Source organism: Hypanus sabinus, chromosome 7, assembly GCF_030144855.1.
Source record: "Hypanus sabinus isolate sHypSab1 chromosome 7, sHypSab1.hap1, whole genome shotgun sequence".
Taxonomy (NCBI): Eukaryota; Metazoa; Chordata; class Chondrichthyes; order Myliobatiformes; family Dasyatidae; genus Hypanus; species Hypanus sabinus.
This window is the reverse complement of record NC_082712.1, coordinates 88948792-88974338: the sequence shown is the minus strand read 5'-3', so window position 1 is coordinate 88974338 and position 25547 is coordinate 88948792. Positions and strand designations below refer to the sequence as shown.

At 44.7% G+C, this 25547-nt stretch overlaps 2 protein-coding genes across 3 annotated transcripts; one reads left to right on the top strand and one right to left on the bottom strand.

Annotated features, from left to right (window-relative positions):
* Nucleotides 1-909: 909 nt before the first annotated feature.
* On the bottom strand, nt 910-20359 carry nat16 (N-acetyltransferase 16). 2 transcript variants are annotated; one of them, XM_059975127.1, is made up of 5 exons: nt 20299-20309; nt 20175-20195; nt 18446-18649; nt 9825-10049; nt 910-4032 (listed from the first exon to the last, which is right to left on the bottom strand). In XM_059975127.1, exons 3-5 carry the CDS (start codon nt 18620-18622, stop codon nt 3478-3480), a joined length of 957 nt encoding a protein of 318 aa, XP_059831110.1. In that variant the 5' UTR covers nt 18623-18649; nt 20175-20195; nt 20299-20309; the 3' UTR covers nt 910-3477. The 2 variants fall into 2 exon arrangements, with proteins under 2 accessions (XP_059831110.1, XP_059831111.1); XM_059975128.1 differs by lacking the exon at nt 20175-20195 and having other exon boundaries at nt 20299-20359.
* Nucleotides 15515-18206, top strand: LOC132396960 (uncharacterized). Its single transcript, XM_059975126.1, has 2 exons — nt 15515-17280; nt 17941-18206. Exon 1 carries the CDS (start codon nt 15758-15760, stop codon nt 16823-16825), a length of 1068 nt encoding a protein of 355 aa, XP_059831109.1. The 5' UTR covers nt 15515-15757; the 3' UTR covers nt 16826-17280; nt 17941-18206.
* Nucleotides 20360-25547: the final 5188 nt, after the last annotated feature.

The window sequence follows — 25547 nt, the reverse complement described above, 5'->3', positions numbered from 1 at the left end:
GTTAGCAGAGTGTTATTACATCTTGAGGCATCGGAGTTTAGAGTTCAGTACTGGCGCTATCTGTACGTCCTTCACGCTGAATGTGCGGATATTTTCTGGGCATTCTGATTTCCTCCCACAATTCAAAGTCGTACCAGATAGGTTAATTGTCCTCTGATTGGGTTAGGGTTGATTGGGGTTGTTGGGGTGATGGGATCAAAGGGCTGGACGAGTCTACTCCGCTCTGTGTCATTAAATAAAATAAATTTCAAGTACGTTCAGAATCCTCAGAGAGATCAGAAGTGGAGAGAGTGAGCATTTTCAAGTTCCTGGCTGTCAAGATCTCTGAGGATCTAACCTGGTCGCAACATATCAATGCAGCTACAAACCAGGCAAGACAGTTACTACAGTATATTTCATAAGGCATTTGAGGAGATTTGGTTTGTCACCTAAAACACTCGCAACTTTCTACAGAAGTACCATGGAGAGCATTCTGACTATCTGCTTCACCATTTGGTATGGGGTTGGGGGCGGGGAGATACTGCACAGGATTGAAGAAAGCTGCAGAAATTTGTAAAATTAGTCAGCTCCATCATGGGCTCCAGCCTCCATAGTATCCAGGACATCTTCAAGGAATGGTGCCTCTGAAAATGGGCTTCTGTCGTTAGGACCCCCAGCACCCAGGACGTGACCATCAGGAAGGGAGTACAGAAGCGTGAAGGCACACTCTCAGTGATTCAGGAGCAGCTTCTTCCCCTCAGCCATCTAATTTCTAAATGGACATTGAACCCATGAAAACTACCTCAATACTTTTATTAAAATTTCTGTTTTGACACTGATTCTCTTAATGTAACTATTTAATATACATATATGTATACTTAGAGTAATTTACGTTTTCTTTCTATGTTTATCATGTATTGCATTGTACTGCTGCCACTAAGTTAACAAATTTCACGACATATGCTGGTGATATTAAACCTGATTCTGAAGAGATGAGCAGTGAGCTAAATGGACTCTTCCTTTGTTGCATTATCTAATGGTATCATGAATGAAAAGACAATTGGGCAAAGTGAGACCAGTTTAAAGTGTTTATAACCAATTTTTTTAAAAATTTCATAAATGGTTCATAACATTTACTTTTCAAATTGTTGCAAGAAATCAGATAATTTGTAAGCACCATGTAACATTTTTATCTCATAGTGGAAACATCAGATTCTACCATAGGAGAGAGCTTAAAGGGGAGAAGGGGGAAGCTTACAGGAGATGTGGGGGATAGGTTTTGGTAGGTACCTGGAACAGGCTGCTAGGAAACCAGTTACAACAGTAGCATTAAGGAGGAATTCAAATCGGCACATACACAAGCAGGGTTCGGAAAGAGTGAGCAATTTCAAGTTCCTGGATATCAACATCTCTGAGGATCTAACCTGGGCCCAACATATCGATGCAGCTACAGAAGGCACAACAGCGGCTGTATTTCATTAGGAGTTTGAGGTGATTTGGTATGTTACCAATGATGTACCGTGGAGAGCATTCTAACTGGTTGCAACACCGGTTGGTATGGAACGGGGAGGGTGATGGGTCGAAGTAAACTGGAAAGTTGTAAAATTACCTCCTTTTATGGGCACTAGCCTCCATAGTATCCAGGACTTCAAGGAGCGATGCCTCAGAAAGGCGGCATCCATCATTAAGGACCCCCATCACCCAGGTCATGCCCCCTTCTCATTGCTCCATCAAGATGGAAGTACAGAAGCCTGAAGGCACACACACTGCGATTCAGGAACAGCTTCTTCCCCTGTGCCAATGATTTCTCAATGGACATCGAACCTATGAACACTACTACATTTTTATTTCTATTTTTGCACTACTCATTTAAACTATTTATATATACTTACTGTAATTCACGGTTTTTTTCTCTATTATCATGTATTGCATTGTACTGCTGCCATGAAAACAACAAATTTCATGACATATGCCAGTGATATTAAACCTGATTCTGATTCTAATATACAGTAGATAATGTGCAGGCAGATGGGGTTTGTTTGGACTGGCAGCATAGGTCAGCACACATATCGTGGGCTGAAAGGCCTGTTTCTGTACATAACTTGTAACTGGCTTTATGTACATTCTCCAAGGAGTATCATCAAATGCACTGGTGTGAAGGAAGGAGAGGAGAGAGTGAGACTGAAAATACAGCGGTTATTGTGTTGAAGTCATACTGTTTTCATACCCTACTTCCCTGTGATCTGGGATTGCTGGCAAGGGTAATGTTTCTCTCCCAGCCCTAACTGCCCCTTGAGAAAGTTTTGAGGGGGGGTAAGCTGCCATCTTGAACTGCTGCAGTCCTTCTGCTGGAGTTGCCCCCATGGTGCTGTTGGAGATGGAGTTCCAAGGTTGGGACCCAGTTACAATGAAGCAACTGCAACAGATTGATGAATCAATGTGCAGTTAGATTTGAGGAAAACCTAAGGGAGATGTTCTTCCCCTAATCCTGAAACCCAGTGGGAAAGGTATTGGATCTATCCTAGGCAGAGTCACCTAATGCTGGATTCACTGAAGGTTAATTTGCAGCTTGAGTCGGTCGCAAGGAAGGCAAATGCAACGTTAGCATCCATTTTGAGAGTATTAGACAAGGACGTAACACCGAGGCATTGGTCAGACCGCACTTGGAGAATTGTTACAGTTTTCAGCTCCATATCTAAGAAAGGGTGACTGGCTTTGGAGAGGATCCAGAGGAGGCTTAGGAGAATGATCTCAGAAATAAAAGGGTTAATGTTTGAGGCTCATTTGATGGATCTGGACTTGCACTTGCTGGAATTTACAAGAATGGTGGGGGGGGGGGGATCTTATTGAAACCTACAGAATATTGAAAAACTTAGTGGGGAGGATGTTTCCATAGTGAGGGAGTCCAGGATCAGAGGGCTGGCTTCAGAATAGAAGGATGTCCCTTCAGGACAGAGATGAGGAGGAATTTCCAGATGGTGGGATTGATTTCCACAAATGGCAATGGAGGCCAAGTGACTGGGTATATTTAAAGAGGAGGTTGATTTTTTTCTTGGTTAGTAAGGGTGTCATAGGTTCCAAGAAATCCAGAACAACATGCCCAAAATGCTGGTGGAACTAGCAGCTCAGGCAGCATCTATGGAGAGGATGGTGAATCTGTGGAGTTCATTGCCACAGATGGCTGTTGGGGCCAAGTCATTGGGTATATTTAAAGTGGAGGTTCTTGTTTAGTAAAGGGAGAAGGCAGAGGAATGGGTTGAGGGGGATAATAATTAAGGTATAATGTAATGCCAGGGCAGATTCGATGTGTGTTATGATCTAGACGTAACCCTGAATCATATTGTCTGCCTGCACGGCACTAGTGTGTAACAGTACCTCTATATTTTGCATTCGCTTATTGCTTTGTACTACTTCAAAGTACTTATGTTTGAAATGATCTGTATGGACAGCATGTATCCTGGTACATGTGACAATGATAAGCCAATGGCCAACACTGCCTTAAAACTCTGCCTCTAGCACCCACTGCTTCTCAAGGACGATTTCATTGGTCAGACTGAAGACCGTCTGGCAGAAGGAGTGCATGATAGACCAAATGGTCTTGTCCAAGTATATGAGGCAGTATGTGGGACCCTGAAGGAAGTCGATAGCCTTGTGCAGCTGAGCAAGAAACTGGCTCCTGGCACGAAGGAAATCCTTCCCGAAGATGTCAATGTTGAGACGAAAGTTGTTGGCACCCGCAGGCACCTTGTAGGGGCTGGAGCAGAGGCTCAGGACGGTCGGGTCCACTACACTGTCCGCCATCCAGGTGGTGCCTCGCTTCAGGAGTACCTCTAGATTGCCCTCGGAGGGCTTGTAAGGGATCCAGTCTCGTATGATGGTGCCCCCTGGCAGCACTTCCTCCACCACCCGCCGGTCCAGGAACACCTGCTTGACCTCGCCTGCTGCCAGATGGATTGGCTCTTCCCATTCCTGCCTGCTTGCCTTCAAGTGGCCGATGGTGGTGTCCAGCAAGGGCTGCAGCTCTTCTGCCACGAAGTGGAGAACCAGCACCTCCTGTAGGCATAAGAAAAAGTCCTGCGTCAGATTAGAGGGCACGTGCTACAAGGAGAGGTTGGACAACCAGCTTGTTTTTTCAGGAGCGGCAGAGGCTGTGGGGAGACCTGACAGGATTTTATTAAGTTATGAAAGGTGGACAGCTGGCATCTTTTATCCAGGGTCAAAATGTCTAATACTCAAGCATGCATCTAATGTGAGAGGCGTTAATTTCAAAGGAAATGAGTGGGGCAATTTTTTTTTATGCACTGAGTGCACTCTGATAGGGATGACTGTTTAAATGTGAGACTATGGACTGCAGTTAGTGTGTGAATCATGGAATACAGTAACTGGTAGTAATTTGATACTGTAATCACAGATTCGTTGTTGGACATAACAATAGCAATCATAACAATCACTGAATAAACTTCCTTTGTTAATCATATTTGTGTTGTAATTTGAAGCTGTTCACTGTAAATTGAGTGAATAATGGAATATCGTGGCGTCATCGAGTGACAGAGTGATACAGCATGGAAACAGGCCTTTCAGCCCAACAGTTTCATGCTGATCACAGCACCCTTCCTACTAGTTGTAATGTGAAGGGTTAGTTTGCTTGCAACACACACAAAATGCTGGAGGAACTCAGCAGGCTAGGCAGCATCACTGGAAAAAAGTATAGTTAACGTTTTGGGCCCAGACCCTCTGGCAGCTGATTCCAGGTATTAACTACCCTCCCCATAAAGGAGTTACCTCTCATGTCTCTTAAATCTCCTCCCTCTTTTCTTGTAACTACGCCTTCTAGTCTTGGACTCTTCAATCTTTGGGAAAAGACTATGACTGTCCACTTTATCCATACTCTTTCCTTCTCAGCCCTGATGAAGGGTCTCGGCCAAAACGTCAACTGTTTACTGTTTTCCATAGATGCTGCTTGGCCTGCTGGGTTCCTCCAGCATTTTTTGTGTGTTCCTCTAGATTTCCAGCATCTGTAGATTCTCTCATGTTTGTTATTCATACTCATGATTTTTAAAATTTCTATGAAGTCATGTCTCATTCTTCTGCACTCCAAGGAATAAAGATCTATCAACTCCTTATAATTCAGGCCCTCTAGTCCAGGCAGCATCCTTGTAAAATCCCTTCTGCATCTTCTCCATCTTGATGATGTCTTTCTTCTAACAGACTGACCAAAGCTCCAAGTAACTAACTAGCTAACACACACACACACAAATGTTGGGGGAGCTCAGTAAGTCAGGCAGCATCTTTGGAGAAGAGTAAACAGTTGATGTTTGTGCCAAGACCTTTCATCTGGACATGATCATCTCCCGATGAAGGGCCTCGGCTTGAAACATTGACCACTTATTTCCCTCCATAGAAGGTGCCTGACTTGCTGAGTTCTTCCAGCATCTTGTGTGTTACTCAAGATTTCTAGCATCTGTAGAATCTCTTGTCCTTCTGATACTCCAAGTGCAGCCTCATTAACAAGCTGTATAACTGCAACATAGTGTCCCTAATCCTAAACTCGATGAAGGTCAGCATTCTAAATGCCTTCATCATCCCCTTGTCTTCTTGTGGGGCCATTTTCTGTGAACTTTGTATTTGTACCGCAACACTCATCAGTGCCCATTCAGTACACTCATCATTCATGTGTACAATGTCTTTGATAAGTTGGCGCCCTTTTGTTTTGTTTGTTTCCCTTGCATATATATTGTATTGCCTCTTTTAATTTTAGTAAACTCTTTAGAGTGTATTTCATAACGGTATTTGTTGTGGGTTTGATACTGTGGGCAGGTGCGAGGCATAAACTCGATTCTCACAGCACCTGCGTATACGGGAGGTAGGATTGGTGGGTGGCTGGATCTCCTTTTCCCCTAGACATATACCAGCCTGTTAGGGAAGTGTTACATTTGTGGGGTGCTCATCCCGGATTGGATTGTCAGGGGCTGTGGAATTGCGCAGGCAGCAGAGCGGAGATGGACAGAGATAAGATTGTTAGCTGGTACAAATTTGAAGGTGTACCAGCGCAGTATGCCTGTGCAGTGAGCGGATTGAATTTTCGAGTTTCGGGAGATGCGATAGTGCGGGGCTTAAGTTCAGTGAAGGGTATTGGGCAGGTAGAATTGGTAGCTAGATGGTGTAGTAAAGAGGTAGAGTCTAGCTGGGTGTTGGTTCATACGAGTGCTGATGTCAGGATGTTGGAACTGCCGGCGACGGTCTGTGTTCCGGGGGAGGCAGGGCCGTGGGGGCTCCACACCCTCTCCAAGTATGAAGCTGAGGAGCTAGAGCTAGAGCTAGAGGTGGACCCCAAGAGGAGGCTCCTGGCCCTTCCCATACTGAGTCGAGTGAGAGGAGGGAAGGTCTTGAGGGTCAAATGGAGAGGCAGCCAACATTGGGGGGAGAGAGGGTGGAACCCGAGCGTGAGCCGGAGAGATTTCGGGTGAGGGAGGACCCCCGTGAGGAAGGGGGTGAGGGTCTGTCAGGTAGACCTGGGGAATCCGAGACAGTGGGTTCGCAGGTGAAGAGGAAGCCCAGTGGGGCAGAAGGAGAATGGAGATCTCAGAGGATTAGGCGCCCCCCCCCCCCCCCCCCCGGAGCGGTTGACATATGTGGTGCCAGGAGAACAGAGTGTGATTTCTACTGCTCTGGGTAGTTATGTCACTGTTTTCTGCACCTGGGTTGGGTTTTGTGTGTAGCAAGAAGCATTGGGGAACTCTGGTAATGCCATGAGGGCATGACATTTGCTGGTGGGGAGAGAATGTACAATGTCCTGTGTATGTTACTCAAAATGGCTTCTTTGGTTTGTTAAGAGTAGGAATGCTTCTTTGATAAGTGTTTCTCTCACAGTTATTTTGCTTTATTGATATGGTAATTGTATTCATTTGTTAACCAATGGGGAATGTTATTTTGTCTTGTGAGGCTGGGAACTTGGGGGAGGGGTTTTTCGCGGGCTTTTGGGAGAGAGCAGGAGGAAGATATTGAGGAAGGTGGACGTGTGCTGCACTGCTCGGAAGACCACCGGGCGTGGTCCTAGGTGCGAAGATGTGGATGTCGGAGGCAAGCGACAAGGGGTCGAATGGTTCGATGTTTGAGCTCCAACGATGTGCACTAAACTGACTGAACTTTGATAAGTGGCGCCTTTTTTGTTTTGTTTGTTTCCCTTGCATATATATTGTATTGCCTAATACTCTTTTCATTTTAGTAAACTCTTTAAAGTGTATTTCATAACGGTATTTGTTGTGGGTTTGATACTGTGGGCGAGCGCGAGGCATAAACTCGATTCTCACAGCACCTGCATGTACGGGAGGTGGGATTGGTGTGTGGCTGGATCTCCTTTTCCCCTAGACATATACCAGCCTGTTGGGTAAGTGTTACAATGGTATAGGTCCTACCTTGGTTTGAATGTCCAAAATGCATCACGTCACACTTATCTAAATTGAAAACCATTTGTCATTCCTCAGTATCGCCGCAAATGATCAAGATATCATTGTACTGTAATTGATTTTAACCTGCTTCACTGTCAACTGGAGCCCTAATTTATCATCAGCTGAAGTGCCTGTGTGTACTTGGAGAAGGAACACTGAGGTATCCATGGACAGTAGGCTCTGATGCTCTCTGTTGGTCAGGGACAACCATAGATGTTGTGTCTAGATATGCAAGCCAGGGCAGAACAATATGGAGAGCATACTGTTGCCCATGTAGCAAACTCTCCCTCTCCAAGCATCTGATGAACCCAAAGGAATAGCAGAGACTGATACAGGTCAGGACCAGCATGTTGCAGGAGTTGCCGGTCAGCATTGAACTCAATGTAGGACTGCCTGTGGGACTCCAGCTCCAGATTTTTCCCTTGAGGTTTACTCATGAAGCCTTCTCCACGAGTAGGTATAGCCAAAATGCAGTGGAGGTTTGAGATCTGAGTTTTCCTTCTCCTGGATGAGCTGCCAACCACAACTGACACGCCCCATCTGCCCAAAGCAACTGGTTTTAAGGTACCAGTAAACCGCCTTTGCCCCTTCACCTGTCAGTAGAAATGGTTCCACTGGGCTTAGTAGCTGAGCCACACATGAAGGCTAAGAGCTGGACTTGGTTGTCAGAGGCTATTTGGGCGCACACCATTGGGAACATTTAATAGGTAGTGGGAGCTTGTCCTCATTACTGCCCCGGTTATAACAATCTTAGTTTGTGTTATAATTTGAAACTACTGAGTGTAAATCATAAAACATTGTAGCATTGTAATAATGTAATCACTGATCAAACGTTCTTTGGTAAACAAGTTTTTTAATTCGAAGCCTTTCACTGTAAGTTGTGTGATTAGTGAATATTGCAGCGGTCTATTGCTTCCCTGAAAATGCCTGCACAGTTAATAGGGTGGTAACGAAGGTGTAGGGAACACTTGCCTTTATTAGATGTCGCACTGAGTTAAAGAGTCTGGAAGTTAAATTTCAGCTTTATAAAACTCTTAGGCTGCATCGGAAGTATTGCCTTCAGTTCTGGTCACCCCCTTAGCGTCATAGTCATAAGAAGTACAACACAGAAACAGGCCTTTCAACCCATCTAGTCCACGCCAAAACCACTTAAACTGCCTACTCCCATCGACCTGTACCGGGACCATAGCTCTCTGTAACCCTCTCACCCATGTACCTATCCAAACTTCTCTTCAATGTTGAAATTGAGCTTACATTCACCACTTGTGTTGACAGCTCATTCCACACTCTCATGACCCTCTGAACGAAGAAGTTTCCCCTCATGTTCCCCTTAAACTTTTCACCCTTTAACCCATGACCTTTGACTGTAATCCCACCCAACCTCAGTGGAAAAAGCCTGCTTGCATTTTCCCTATCTGAACCCTCATAATTTTGTATCCCTCTATCAAATCTCCCCTCAATCTTCTATGTTCTAAGGAATAAAGACCTAACCTATTCAGTCTTTCCAGACCCGGCAATATTCATGTAAATTTTCTGTTTTCTTTCAACTCTGTTTACTTTGCTGTAGGTAGGTGACCAAAACTGGACACAAATTAAGCCTTACGTTAAGGACATGGAGATTTTGGAAAAGGTTTACCAGGATGCTGCCTGGCTTAGAAGGCATGTGCTATAAGGAGAGGTTGGATTGTTTTCTGTGCAGCAGTGGAGGTTGAGAGGGAGAACTGATAGACTTTTATAAGGTTTAGATCATATCTTCCTCCCAGGGAATGTCTATTACTAGAAAACATGCATTTAAAGTGAGGGGGCTAAATTCAATGGGGATGTTTTTATCCAATAATTTTTCCCTCCCTCTCTCCTCCACCCACCCCCAGCCCTTTGAGTCATGATACCCAGAAATCCTCCAATTTAACTCTAGCCTAATTAGGGGGACAATTGACCTACCAACCAGTACATCTTGGGACTGTGGGAGGAAACCAGAGCACCCAGATACCTCTCTCATGAACAAGGCATTTTCACTCGCAGAAGGTTCACTATTTGGTTTTTGTTTCTCACACTATTGTGTATAAACTGTTGTGTGGGAAAATCCCAGGAGATAAGCAGTTTTTGAGATACTCAAGCCACATCATCTGGCACCAATAATCATTCCATGGTCAATGTCGCTTTGATTACATTTCTTCCCCATTCTGATGTTTGGTCTGAACAACTGAACCTTTTGACCACATCTGCATGCTTTTATGCATTAAGTTGCTGCCACATGATTGTCTGATGAGGTATTTATATTAATGAGCAGGTGAACCTAATAAAGTGGCTACTGAGTGTAATATGATAAAGTGATTCTGTAAACACTGGCAGAATCTCCTTTGTAAAAGGGAAAAAAGGAATTGTGCATGCTGTTACCTGACTGCATATTAACCGGAACTCGGTGAAGACATCAGGGCTTAGCTTCCCGATTCTGGCGTAGCGTCGAACCTCCAGACTTGGGAACTGGGATTTTATCAGGGCCAAGGCGTACCGCTGAATCCGCCCAGCGATTCCTTGTCCCCTCTCGCTGGGCGCCACTCTCAAACCTTCCACAAGTGCAGTGTGGCCATCGTCAACAACGCTCACTGACACCAGAGCCACCTGCCAACAAGAGCCTGCATTCACACCAAGTCAGATTATCCCCACCCTCCCCTCACATGAGCCTCAACAATTGCGAGGTTAAAAAAACTGGAAAGGTGATAACACAGCAACTGAGCCTGATATTTGGACGACGATTTAAGCATTGGGCTGAATTGGAAAGGTCGGATACAAGCCAAGTCAAGGTGCTGGGGTCTAGAGTATGTCGGTTGACAGAACCCAATGTTTAAACAGAAATTTACGTGCTGGGCCTAACTGAAAAGGTGTCATAAGTCCAGTGTTGAATCAGGACCCAAATGCAGGACGCAGACACTGTAGTACTAGGAACTGGGCAGGACGAGGGACTGAGAAACCAGGAGCCTGGGGTGGACTCTGAGCCCAAGACTGGACAAGGACCCAGAATCTGGGTCTTGCCTCGGGCTCGGACCCCCAAACCCAGGCGAGGATGTGACGAGGCCTGGCTAGGGACTTGGGGTCTTGAGGCTTGGGTCGAGGCTTGAGTCAAGGGTCGAGGCTGCAGGCTTGGGTCGAGGCTTGAGGAACTCAGAGGCTGGAGCTAGGGGCAGACTAGGAACTATATATCAACATGGAGATCCTCTGACAAGCCAGGACTCATCTTTGTCAGGATACTAACATGAGACAGGACAGTACACAGACATAGAGCCAGGACTCTTCTATAACTCCACACCAAGGTGGGGCAGGACCATCCATCAGGCAACAGCAGAACAGCCTGACTTACCCTATGGAGGCAAGGACAAGACAAGACAGATTCCTCCCACAATGCAACAGCAGGACAGCCTGACCTACCCCACAGGGGCAAAGACAGGAAGAGACAAACACCAAGGAACAACAGACAGTTCCACCTCTGCATCAGGGTAGCTTCAAGTAGCCATTACAGCCAGCAGCCTTGTCTGGCTACAGAAGCAACCAGATCCCTACCTAGCTCAGAGTGGCTGACGGCCACCCAGCTGGCCCAGGAAACAGCTGAATCCATACCACAATGACCACTCCAACTACGACCAGCAAGACTCCCAGAAGCCATGGTTCTCCAATGCAGCCCCAAGATGGCAGAGTCCATTCTAGCCTTCCACCAGCCATCTGTGCTATGAGTAGCTTGACAAGACAACCCCAACCCACACTCAATGCCAGGGCCACTTATATTCCCAGTTCCAATATGAGCCTCAGGTGTTTCTAGTTAAGTCCAACCACAGCAAGGGACCGCCGGAAAACCCGGATAGACTGAACTATCACAAAAGGTCAGTGTGTCGAAGCCTGAGGTGGGTTGGGCCAGCTCAGCTCACTTCTCCGAGACATTTACTCAACTCGGCACCAAACTAAGGGTCTGTAGATGGCCTTTCTTTGTGGACTTCAGCTATTTGCTTGTGTTTATTGTTTGCATGATTTGTTTTTTTTTGTCTCTGCACATTGGGTGTTCTGACTGTTTTATTAAATGGGTTCTTTTGGTGATTTGTGTCTCCCTGTAAGGAGACAAATTTCAAGGTTGTATAATATATACATACTTTGATAATAAATGTACTTTGAACAAGGGGACATATGCAGAGGAAAGCAGACCCTTCAGCCCATCATGTTGCTGGTGATTGTCAACCACCAATTTACACTAATCCTCCCTATTTAATTATTTATTGAGATGGCTCCAGTGCAGTTGAAAATGGGAAATAAAGGAATTGTTTTGCCATTGCTAGTATCTAAAGGAACTCCGATTAATTTGTTAGGCAGAGATGCCTTATTGAAACTGGAATTAAAATTAGAATGCACCAGAAATGGGTTGAGTGTGGAAAGAGCAGGTGCTCAATTGATATTGCGAGAAGACAAGAAGGCTAATGTCTTTTGGATAGGAGACATAGCAGATCAGATTCAGGAAACCTGGGAAAAATGGAAAAGGGCGTGCAGGCTATATTACCCAGGGCTGTAATGCCCAAATCTGAGCTACATTGTACAGTGATTTTTGCCGAGACTCAGAACAGGGAGTTAGAGGAGAGATGGCACGTGGAGGCATGTACCCAACAGCACCTGGAAGGGGAGGCTGTGATAATTGGAAAGCAAGGAGCAGCTTTACAAGTTAAGTAGGACACCTTTTTAGAAAAATGGTACAGGATACCGGAGGCTGCACCCCACGTAACGTCGTTAGTAAACAAGGGATATCAGTCTAAAGACTTAGGACCCTTAGATTAGAGTGCTGAAACCGTAACAGTGTGGAGGAAAATCACGCAGGAGGTGTGGATATCAGAAGACAACAATTGCATTAAAATAATGGTAAGTGTAGATATGGTAGGAACAATGAAAGAGGTCAAAATAACTCCCCAACCACACATACCATTGCTGGGAAAGGAGAGAGGCCAGCAGAAAGATAGGTTAGAGGAGTTGCCATCTATTCTGTGGTCACAGCATGACACAGAAGTAGGGAAAATAAAAACAGCTAGTCCGGTGGAAATAAGGCTGAAAAAGGGAGAATTCCACCCAGGAGACCACAATACCCTCTAAGACCAGAAGCAGAAATGGGAATAGCATCAACAGTGCAGGGGTTGCTTGAAGCAGGAGTGCTTAAAAGAACAAACCTTGCAAACCTTGCAATACCCTGTTGCTGCCGGTCTTAAAAGCAGATAAATCTAAGTGGAGATTGGTGCATGATTTGCGAGCGGTAAATGACGTGGTGGAGGACTGACCAGCGGTAGTCCCCAACCCACACATGCTTTTGACTAATGTTCCACCAGAAGCAAGTTACTTTTCAGTGATTGATTTGTGTTCGGCTTTCTTCAGCATTCCTCTAGCCGACCAGTGTCAGTATCTGTTTGCATTTACTTACAGAGGTACTCAGTATACCTATACCAGAATGCCTCAAGGGTTTAAACATTCACCACATGTTTTTAATCAGGTGTTAAAGGCAGACGTAGAGGACATACCATTGGAAAGTACATTGTTACAGTATGTGGATGACCTGTTGATTTGCTCCCACAGTAAGGAACAGTGTGAGCAGGACACTATAACTCTGTTAGAGAAGCTGGCGCATGGAGGACATAAAGTATCCAAAAAGAAACTGCAATTTTGCAAGCAGCAAGTGGAATACTTAGGCAGGGTAATATCCAAGGGAGTGAAGGCAATAGCACCAGATCAGATTGAGGCAATAACTAAGGTCCCAAAACCCCAGACAGTAGGGCAGATGATGACATCTTTGGGAATGACAGGGTACAGTTCAAATTGGACAGGAGAATATGCTGAGATTGTGGCACCTTTGAGAATGATAGCAGGACATACAAATTTGAAGAACGGCTTACAGTGGAATGAAGAGGCGGAGATAGCTTTCAATACTATTAAGCGGGAATTGCAGTCAGCACCAGCATTAGCTTTGCCTGACTACGAGAAGGTTTTCCAGTTGTATGTATCCAACCGACAGGAAGGTTATGTCACAGTGGTTCTAACACAAGAGACAGGCACAGGAAAAGCAAAGCAGCTGATAGCATACTACGGTACGAGACTAGATGAGGTGGCTTAGGGTATCCACCCTGTTATCAGGGATTGGTGGTGCTGTACTATGCATATGAAAAGGCATCATCTGTAACCCTGGGCTATCCTGTGACTCTGTACACACACCACAAAGTAGCAAAACTGCTGGAAAGAGGAAAATCTGTGCTGATTCCAGCCAGGATAGCAGCGTATCAGATGTTATTGACATTTCCAGACATAACCATACAGAGATGCACTATCAGTAATAAAGCTGATTTTGTCCCTTTGGGACATGAAGGAGAACCCCATGATTGTGTAGGGAAGACGATGGCATTTTCCAAATTGAGAGCAGATTTACGGTCAGAACCACTAGAGGATGCAGATAAAAAGATCCTGTTCGTAGATGGCTCTTGTTATAGGGACTATGATGGAAATCATGCAGGGTTCTCAGTAGTGCAGCAGGATCAGTTGAGCTATAAGATTATTAGGATGGAGTCCTGTCCCCAACCGTGTTCCGCCCAACTAGCGGAAATCCAAGCCCTGACAACTGCGTGTGAAATGATGGAAGGTGAGAAAGTAGACATTTATACTGATTCGGCATATGCTCGTGGAGTATGCCATTTGTTCGGGGCAGTGTGGAAACAGAGAGGTTTTAAGAAAAGCAATGGAGATCCCATACAACATTGTCAGCAAATCCTAGACTTATTAAAAGCAATGATGAAACCTAAAGCATTGGCTATAGTAAAATGCCAGGCACTTAAAAAGGGAAATGATGTAATAACAAAGGGAAATCAAGCTGCGGACGAGGCAGCCAGAAAAGCGTCTGGGTGTACATCAGCTGCCATTGCCCCCCAGGTAAGCCTAGCTCCAGAACCTGAGGTAGAGGACCTAATTGAAATACAAGGTAAGGCAACTTTGGCAGAACAGACAATGTGGAGATGAAGGGGAGCCAAGCAGAACCCGGAAGGCTTGTGGAGCATGGAAGACGGTTTGTTGGTACGCCCACCCCTCTACTGACGATACTGATTTCAGTAGCGCATGGGATTGACCATTGTGCAAGGGGGGAAGTGATAAAGAAAATAAAGAAGGATGGTTTTTGGTCACCTTATTGGACTTTGTCTTGTCACAGTGCGAGGTATGTGCACAGAATAATGTTCGGAAGGGAATTACAACCCCAATAGGTCACATTCCTGTACCCGAAGGACCATTTAAACATCTAGTGATTGATTATGTAGACATGATAAAGACAGTGAAAGGGAAAAGATACATGCTGGTAGTATTTGATCGATTTAGCAGATGGGTAGAGGCGTTACCTTCGAAAAATCAAGGGGCAAAGACAGTGGTAAAATTTCTGACAAATGAAGTGATCCCAAGGTTTGGAATACCTACAGAAGTTAGCTCAGACAGTGGTTCAGCTTTTATCCAGAAAGTGGTCAAATTGGTACTACAAGCACTGAGGATAAAGCAAAGATTTGGATGTGTATACCACCCTCAGTCGCAGGGCATGGTAGAGAGAATTAATGGAACCCTGAAAGCCAAACTGAACAAAATCTGTGCAGACACTAAACTTAATTGGGTCGATGCTTTACCGTTAGCATGGATGAGTTACCGCATGCAAACTAATCGAATGACAAGCCTGACACCGCATGAGATACTAACTGGGAGGCCCATGCCAGTGCCCCAGTGGAGAGGGCCATATAAAGGACCTAGTTTGGAACAATTGGAAATAGAATTGAAACAATACATGCAGCAGCTAACTATGATACATAAGTCTATTTATGCACAGGAAAAGCAGTAAGAGCCGGAGACTGTACAAGGAGAAGGACCGATCAAACCCGGAGACCAGATTTATGTGCGAGTTTTTCGGAGAAAGTGGAACGAGCCGAGAAGGGAAGGACCCTTTACGGTGACCAAGGCATCACCCACTGCAGTTCAGGTAGGACGTCCACCTGGTACCATCTGAACCACTGAATGAGGACAGTCCCGCAAGGACAATCAGGTGAGGTGTCCGAGGTAAGTGATGCAGAGGAACAGTTAGCAGCAGACAGACAGGGGGAACAAGAAGCTGACACAGGAGTTTGATCAATTAGTAAGGGAAAATTTTGGTCCTGAGGACGAGCCTGAAGACACTCAGGATGTGGTGGTGGATAGTAGTGCTTCTTCAGGTAACGGGGATGACCTGGGAATGACCAGTCGTGCCCCTGGGGACAAAGCACCCACATACTCCAGTGCAGACTTGGAAACCATTAATGTGGCAGAAATGGAATGGGACTGTTCAGTCCCCACAGAGCCTACAGAAAAGAAGTAAGAGGAACACAACACTTACCTCCTTGCCATGGCCTAGTCAGTGGTACCAATGGGCAACTTACACGGCAGGAATGAAGAAGAGACGGAATTGCTACCTGTGCTCAAGGGCAAGCCCCGCTCAGCATGTAGTTCCCATGCCTTATAACTCCTCCACTTGCACGCGGTGGCAAAGAGAGTATAGGGAGCGATGTGAACGACAGTGTCCAGGTTTGATTAAGGCTTGTTTCCTGAAGCTTTGTGTTAAAACAGATCCCTGCTATCAAAGCTGTATGAGAAATGCACCAATGTGCCCATATTGGTGTATGTTATATCAGGCTTCCCTGCAGTTTGATCAACACAAGCTTGCCTCTGACTGCAACTACAGCAGACCATGGGCTATAAACAAAAGAAGCCAGACACCTACACTGGAACAGCTTATAATGCAGTATCAGTTGAGCTATGAATGTTTTACACTGACAGGTGCTTGTCCAGTGGGTCATTGCAGAGGTAACTGCACTCAGATGTGGGATGTGACCCCAGGCGAAAGACACGTAGTAGGTTCCCCTCCACCCGAAGGTACATTGGACGCACAGACCATCCCCTTAGCAGACACCTGGTGGCTGTGTGGTGAGGAAGGGGGTCTGAGACCCACACTTCCTCTCAATTGGGCAGGTACGTGTACACGTGTTATGCTACTTCAAGAAGTTATAGTATCCCCAGAAGTACACTTCAACACTGATATCTCTGAAAAGCAGACACTATTGCGGAAAAGGAGAAAATATGAACCGGACTGGACGATCTGGATAGATAGTATAGAACAGCCGAGAGGTATACCTAACAAATTTAAGGCGAGGAATGAGATTGCTGCAGGCTTCGAAGCACTTCTACCCTTGATAGGAACTATTAAGGATGTTGAATGGATAAATTATATATATTACAATCAGCAAAGATTCATCAACTACACCGATGATGCATTGGAGGCCTTGGGACAATGGTTAGATGCAACTAGCAAAATGGCGTGCGCAGAATAGACAAGCATTGGACTGGCTGTTGGCAGAAAAAGGAGGAGTTTGTATGATGTTTGGAGAGCAGTGCTGTACTTTTATACCAAATAACACTAGTCCAGAAGAATCGTTTACTAAGGCAATGTATAAGTTGAAAAGTCTCAGAAAGGAAGTTAAACAGAATGCAGGGTTTGGACATCAGTTATTCAACTGGTTAGAAAGTAGACTCGGAGGATGGGGAGTATGGCTGACTAAGATGGCAACGACTGTTGGTATTGTATTGTTGAGCTGTGCGCTTGTTCTGTGCTGTTTCCTTCCTTGTCTCAAGTCTCTTGTAGTGCGTGCTGCAATCAAACAATTTCCGATGCTCGTGGCGATTACTTAACCAAGCTTAGTGGAGAAAGAAACACCGAAGAAATATTGTTACAGCCTACAACGCCTGCAGGATGAACAAGAGCAAAACGACAGTGTGGGAGTAGATTGTAAGGACTTATGAGTTTTTTTTTCCTGTCTCAGATACAAAGGGACAGGTTTTTGACAGCAGCCTAGGGTAACAGGGAGAGAATACTTTGAGGTCTTGGTGCAGAAAATTATAATTTAACCTGAGATTTGGGAAGAAGTGCTGGACTTTATTGGGGCTTTTGTGTGCGGACTCTTTGTCTTCTTTCTCTGTGTGGGTCTCAAAGGGAGGATTATATTGAAAAATAAAGTTGCATCAGTTACTATGTAACCAAAACTATATGATCTCTGTATTGCCTCTATACTATTGAACGCATCAGTGCCTTAAGAATGTAGCTAACAGTGAAAGTAAGCATATAGAGATAACAGTGGTGGAGGGGTGTGATGGTGTGAAAACCAGTCAAGCCCGGGAAGGGGGACAAGTGTTCCAAGGAGTAGACTGGAACAAATAAGCTACTGAGCAGAAATATTGGTGGCGAATCGAGAAGCTAATGTTTTGGTGATAAGCGGTTGCAAGCGGATAGGGTATGCTAATGTAACTGAGATAGGGGACGAGGGTATGCTAATGTAACTGAGATAGGGGACAAGGGTATGCTAATGTAACTGAAATAAGAAATTACTATAAAGAATACTGTGTATTAGGCTTGGTGGGCAATTAGTGACACGCTCATTAATTGTCTCAGCTTTTGTTTGCAGATAAAGGCTTAAACTTCTCGAAGAATCTTCTGTGTCTCCTGGTTATTTCAAGAAACCACGACAGCAACTGACACTAGTTTAAAAGCTTTTGCACTAAGCACAGTGTAGTGTTTAACGGCTATGCAAGGGCATGCGTCTGATGCTAGTAAGGAACTGTTTGGCAACAGTCTCCTGCTCCAAAAAGCGACATAGTGTCCCAATTAAACAAACGGAATCCTGGCTATTTTCTGGATTAGTTTTTGTTCTTTAAGAGCTGTGCCAAAATAGCGGCTGCTCCGATTAACTGATGGCCCAATTAACCAGTGTCTACTGTATAGCTGATAAATAACGGGAATGATTCCACATGATCCCACCATCCAGGTACATGGATAGGAAAGAGTTAAAAGAGTATGGGCCTGCCACTGAAAAATGAAATTGGCTTGTATGGGGCATCTTGATCAGATGAGAGGCCTGTTTCTGTGCTGTACAACTCTGATTCTGTAATATACGCACCACCTTGCCTTCTTTCTTGGCCAAGATCACTCTCCGGTATGGGTCCTTAAGCCATCTGTGATAACGGTCCGGCAGGTAGTCGAGTCCATTGTAGATGTTCACGGAGATGGACATCACCTGCTCAAAGTCATCCACTTGGGCGAGGCAAAACTCCAGCTCGTGGCTCACTCCCTCCATCCTGAAAGTGCTGACGCTGCAACAGACCTGGGGGAGGAAACTGCAGCTGGTTAAGCCTTCTGGTGAGACCTTATGGTGGGGGCGATGGAGAAATATCTTCAGGCTGGACCTCAGCCTGAGATCCACTCATCTGAACTGGCAAGTCCTGGAGGGCAGGGTGCGGATGGACCTTAAAGTCAACATTAGTGCTCAGACAAGGAGCAGTTGACTCTTCCCCCTCAGGAATATCTAACTTGGCTCCCACTGCTACACCTGATGCATTCGCAGGACTGTACCAACCCATCCACTGTATTTTGGCCCCATACCTCCTGAGACCATGCATGTGACATGCTCCTGTTTACACCACTGCTGAGGGTTGAGAGCTTCAAGTTCCAAGCTGGAAACCTCACCAATAACTTGTCCTGGTCCAATCAATCAGATGTCATGGGCAAAACAGTCCACCAGAGCCTCTTCTTTCTCAGGAGGCTAAACAAATTTGGCAAGTCCCCGTTGACCTTTACCCATTTTTATAGATGCACCATAGAAAACATCGTATTTGGATGCATCACGGCTTGGTATGATAACTGCTCTGCTCAAGACTGCAAAAAACTGCAGAGAGTTGTGTACATAGCTCAGCATTTCAGCCACCGTGGACTCTGCATACACTTCGCAAGAAAGCAGCCAACATAGTCAAAGAATGACCCCCCCCCCCCCCCCCATCCTGGAGTTCTGTCTTCTCCACCCTCCTATTGGCAGAAAGTACAAGAGCCTGAAAGCACTTACCACCAGACTCAAAGATAGCTTCTATACCACTATTACATTGAATGGACTTTTAGAGCAATAAGGTGAACTCCTGACCTCACAGCTACTGCATCATGTCCCTTGCATCTTATTGTCTACCTGCAACAAACTTACTCTGTAATTGTACCACTACATAGAATCATAGAGCACTACAGCACTGAAACAGACCCATCTAGTCTGGACTGAACTATTATTCTGTCTAGTCCCATCGATCTGCACCTGGACTATAGCCCTCCATACCTCTCCTGTCCATGTACCTATCCAAACATCTCTTCAGTGTTGTAATCGAACCCACATCCTCCATTTCAGCTGGGAGCTCATTCCATACTCACAACACCCTCTGAGTTGCTCCTTAGGTTCCCCTTAAACATTTCACCATTCACCCTTATCCTATGAGCTGTTATTCTGGTCTCAGCTAACCTCAGTGGGGGAAAAAGTCTGTTTACTATCTATCCCCCTCGTAATTTTGTACACTTCTGTCAAATATCCCCTCATTCTCCTACGCTCCAGGGAATGAAGTCATAACCTATTCAACCCTTCCCTGTGACTCAGGTCCTCAAGTCCTGGCAACATTCTTGCAAATTTCTTCTGTATTCTTTCAGTCATGTTGAGATCTTTCCTGTAGGTAAATGACCAGAATATTCTGCAAACTTGCCCTTGTACCATTTCAAAGTCCTGAAGTATTGAAATGATTTGTATGGATGCTATGCATGACAAAATTTATCACTGTAGCTTAGCAAATATAACAATTAAAAACCAGTTAACCAATTACCTCTGCTCTCCTGCTTGAATCCTGAAAAAAGACATTCACAAAAAATGAACATTTTAAAAAATAATATTACCCTCCCCCCCCCCCCCCCCCCCCAGCTCCACTAGAACTCTGCATTGTTTCTAACCTGTTGCTCAACTGCAAGTCAATGGATTTCAGACTTCAAACTTGGCTCTGGTTTTATCTTTGTTCTGGGGCCACGTGATATGGGTGGGCGGGCTTTGGTGCTGATGCATAAGCCATTCAGGTCCCAGATTACAAGGGCATGCAGAATTAGCAGGGTCATGCAATTCAGGTGAAGGGGAAAGGAGGCAATAAGTTCAAAGGAGGTGAGTGGGACAGATAGGATCAGGATGACTTTTATCACTGACATCTTGTGAAATTTGTGTTTTGTGGCAGCAGTACAGTGCAATACATAAAATCCACTATAATCTACAATAAGAATATAACATTATTAATGTTAATATATATATACACAGTGGCCAGGAAGTACCTAACAAAGTAGCCATGATATCTACTCTCGCCTCCGATATCTAGAGAGGTGACAGTAATGATCAGGCAGCTAGAAAATGATGCTAGAGAGGTGACAAGGAAATGGCGGATGAACGTAGTGAGTATTTTGCATCATTCTTCACTGTGGAAAGCAGTAGCAGTGTGCCTGAAATTCAAGTGTGTCACGGGGGAAGAGGTGTATGAAGTTGCCATTACTAGGGAGAAGGTGCTTGGGAAAATGAGAGGTCTGAAGATAGATAAGTCACCTAGATCAGATGGTCTGCACCCCAGGGTTCTGAAAGAGGGAGCTGAAGAGATTGTTGTGGCATTAGTAATGATCTTTCAAGAATCAATGGATGCTGGCATGGTACTGGAGGATTTGAAAATTCCAAATGTCATTCCACTCTTCAAGAAGGAATAGAGGCAGAAGAAAGGAAATTACAGGCCAGTTAGTCTGACCTCAATGACTTGAAAGATATTGGACTTGATTGGTAAGGATATGGTTTTGGGGTACTTGGAGGCAAACATAGGCCAAAGTCGGCATGGTTTCTTTAAGGGATTAGCTTGCATGACAAATCTGTTGGAATTCCTTGAAGAATTATATCAAGCAGGTTGACAAAGGAGAATTGGTAGATGTGCATTTGGATTTTCAGAAGGCCTTTGACAAGATGCCACATATATGGCTGCTTAACAGGCTAAGAGCCCATGGTATTACAGGAAAGATTCTAGCATGAATAGAGCATTGGCTGATTGGCAGGAGGCAAAGAGTGGGAGTAAAAAGAGCCTTTTCTGACTGGCTGCCGGTGACTAGTGGTGTTCCACAGGGATCTGAGTTCCACAACTGAGAGGTTACATAAGATAGAGTGGATAAGGACAGGATCTTTCCTGTGGTGGAGGAGTCTAAGACCAGAGCACAGAGTCTCAGTATAGGGGGATGTCCATTTAGAATGGAGATGAGGAATTTCTTTAGCCAGAGAGTGGTGAATCTGTGATATTTATTGCCACAGGCAGCTGTGGAGGCCAAGTTGTTGAGTATATTTAAGGCAGAGGTTGATAGATTCATGATAAGTCAAGGCATGAAGGCAGGAGATTAGGCTGAGAGGGAAATGGATCAGCTGTGATGAAATGGTGAAGCAGACTCGATGGGCCAAATGGCTTAGTTCTGCTACCATATCATATTGTCATATGTTTGTAGTCTTCTGATGTTGTAGCCCATCCATTTCAAGGTTCAATATATTGTGCATTCAGAGGTACTCTTCTGCACATCACTGTTGTTACTGTCATCTTTCTGTCAGCTGGTCATTCTACTCTGACCTCTGTCATTAACAAGGCATTTTCACCCACAGAACTGCCACCATTCTCTGTAAACTCTAGAGACTATTATGTGTGAAAATCCCCTGGAGATCAGCAGTTTCTGAGATACTCAAACCACCCAATCTGGCACCAACAATGGTTAAAGTCATTTAGATCACATTTCTTCCCCATTCTGATGTTTGGCCTGAACAACAACTGAATCTCATGACCACGTCTGCATGCTTTCAGACACTGAGTTGCTGCCACATAATTGGCTGATTAGATATTTGTATTAATGAGCAGACATACAGGTATAACTAATAAACTGTGGATAATACAATGTAATATGTAGATGGATGGTTCTGTAAGTTTGCCGATGATACCAAGGTTGTTGGAGTTATAGGTAGTGTGGGAGACCAGCAAAGAATACAGCATGAATATAGATCAGTTGCAGAGATGTGCAGAGAAATGGCAGATGAAGTTTAACCAAGATAAATGTGAGGTGCTGCACCTCGGTAGGGCAAATACAAGAAGACAGTACACTGTTAAGGGCAAGATCCATTACAGTGTTGCTGAGCAGGGATCTAGAGATCCATGTTCATAACTCCTTGAAAGTGGTTATGCTAATTGATAGGGTGGTTAAGAGGGCTTATGGAATAATTACGGAATTAGTCGAGGCATTGAGTTTGACTGTCAAGAGGTTATGTTGCAACTTTATAAGACTCTGGTCAGGCCACATGGAGTATTGATACAGTTCTGGTCACCCCACAATAGGAAGGATGTTGAGGCTTTGAAGAGGGTGCAGAAGAGGTTTACAGGATGCTGCCTGGTTTAGAAGGCATGCGCTATCATGCCACAGGAAACAGTTGAGGCCAGTTCATTGGCTATATTTAAGAGGGAGTTAGATATGGCCCTTGTGACTAAAGGGATCAGTGGGTATGGAGAGAAGGCAGGTACAAGATGGATGATCAGCCATGATCATACTGAATGGTGGTGCAGGCTCAAAGGGCCGAATGGCCTACTCCTGCACCTATTTTCTATGTTTCTATGTTTCTGTGAGAAGCTGGACAAACTTGGGCTGTTTTCTCTGAAGCAGCAGAGGCTGAAGGGAGATCTGATGGAGGTTTATAAGATTATGAGAGGCATCGATAGAGTAGACAGGAAATATCTGTTTCCCAGGGTAGAAATGTCTAATACCAGAGGGCTTGCATTGAAGGGGAGAGGGGGGAGGTTCAAAGGGAATGTGAGGGGTGGTTTTTCACTCAGAGTGCTGGATGCTTGGAATGTGCTGCCTGGTATGGTGGTAGAGGCAAATGCATTAGAGGCTTTTAGGAAACTTTTGGACAGGCACATGGATGTGAGGAAGATGGGGGGATATGGACATTGTGTAGGTAGGAGGGATTAGTTTGGGACGGGGATTGATTTACTTCGTATGTGTTTTGGCACAACAGTGTGGGCCAAAGGGCTGTACTGTTCTATGTTAATGTAATGTAGTAATATCATATTATTTAACATGTTCTTGTGAGGAAAATATACAAGAATGGCAAGCTTCAGGAGCCTCGGATGACAAGCAATGTTGCAAATGTAGTCGAAAAGAGTTAAGTGTTGTACATAAATCAGAATCAAGTTTATTATCACTGAAGTATGTTGTGAAATGTGTTGTTTTGTGGCAGCAATATAATGCAATACATAAAATATATTTTAAATTATGGAGCCCTGTCACTGGGCTCGTATGGAAACAGCTTGTTGTCGACTCCGCTAACAGCCACAGGACTCAGCAGTGAGAAAGGCACCTTTCATAAACAATAGGTGTCTGGGGTCAGTATGATTTGGGGTTCAACCAGACAGGAATGTCTTGGAACAATTAGAGACCTCAATTTGAGTAAATGCTGCCTAAGTACTGCCCATACACAATTGTCGGTCGGCAAGAAATAGCAGATTGTACACCACATAAAATTGTCAAGAAAGTATATTTACAAATTTCAACTTTAATAAACTGTTAGTGGGAAAAAGAAAAGGAAAAGAATAAATGTGCCCATTACACTTAAACCAGTCCAAATGTACATATAAAGTTGGAGCTCATCTTTAAGTTGTCTTTTTACTCACGCATTGGACCCATGGCCTGCATGAAAACACACACTACATTCTGAACTTCACTCAAAATCCATTTTGAACAAACGGCCTCTCCAACGGGAGTATTGGCCCTTCCTTCTGAGAGTCATTCATCTGCACAAAGCATCTTGTGCAACCGGGACACTTCTTCCCATAGCATCTTCAGCCATCCTCCCTCCTGTCCTCTCCACACCTTCCGCACCCCCTAAAAAAGACGTGAACCACACTGTCCGTCACAAATCTCTCTCCACCTGCTCTCTTGAATTTTCTCCCGATCCCGCCATCCTGTTTGGCTGACACAACATTCCTAAGCTGAACTTCACAGCACCTAACCATCACATCACAGATATATGGAGGAATTTATGGGAGGTGGGGTTTAAGGGTCAGCACAACATTGTGGGCCGAAGGGCTGTACTGTTCTATGTTAGCTGAAACTCAAGCATTCTAAAAGGAGAACACACTGCTTTTACAGAACTGCTAAAATGAAGTAGCTACAGCATAAAGATAAAAATCTTAAATCAGAGCATTACACTCACAATAAGAAATGTAAGCTGTATTATGTGCCATGTCATATGACGTGGGTGAGCGTGCTCTTTCCATGACCATGATTGTTCTTGGCAAATTTTTTGACAGAAGTGGTTTGCCATTTCCTTCTGGGCAGTACTTTTACAAGGTGTCCCCATCCATTATCAATACTCATCAGAGATTGTCTGCCTGGGTGTCAGTGGTCGCATAACCAATATGCACTGGCTGCTCATACAACCATCCACCACCTGCTCCCATGGTCTCAAGTGACCTCAACTGATGGGCTAAGCAGGTGGTACACATTGTGCATGGGTAACCTGCAGGCAGGCCTAAAGGAAGGAGCACCTTACATGTCCTTTGTTAGAGACATATCTCCACCCTGCCATCAAAACATTTTAAGTACTGTAAATAAAGTGCAAAAGTAATAGTAAGGTAATATTCATGGTTTCATTGTCCATTCAAAAATGTGATGATGGAGTGAAAGAAGCTGTTTCTAAAATGTTGAGTAGAGGCTGCTATACCTCCTCACTGATGGAGGCTGCTATCTGCATTGCCTTCTGAAGATGTCCTCACTGGTGGGGAGGCTAGTGTCCATGATGGAGCTGGCTGAGTTTATAACCATCTGCAGCCTTTTTTCATCCTGTGCATTGGCTCCCTCCACACCAGGCAGCGAAGCAACCCGTTAAAATGTTCTCCATGGTACATCTGTAGGAAGACAGAGTGGTACAGCCTGGAATGGCTGCTGAAGGTGTCACTGGGGGCAAATAAGTTAGAAGCAGTTAAGAACTTTTAGATAAGCCCATGAATGTGCAGAGAATGGAGAGATATGGACAGCGTGGCAGCAGTATTTAATTACTAGTTTAACTAGTTCTACACAATATAGTGGGCTGAAAAGTCTATTCCTGTTACCTGTTCTCTGTTCCAGAATCTCCCTACAGGATTGTGCCATAGAGT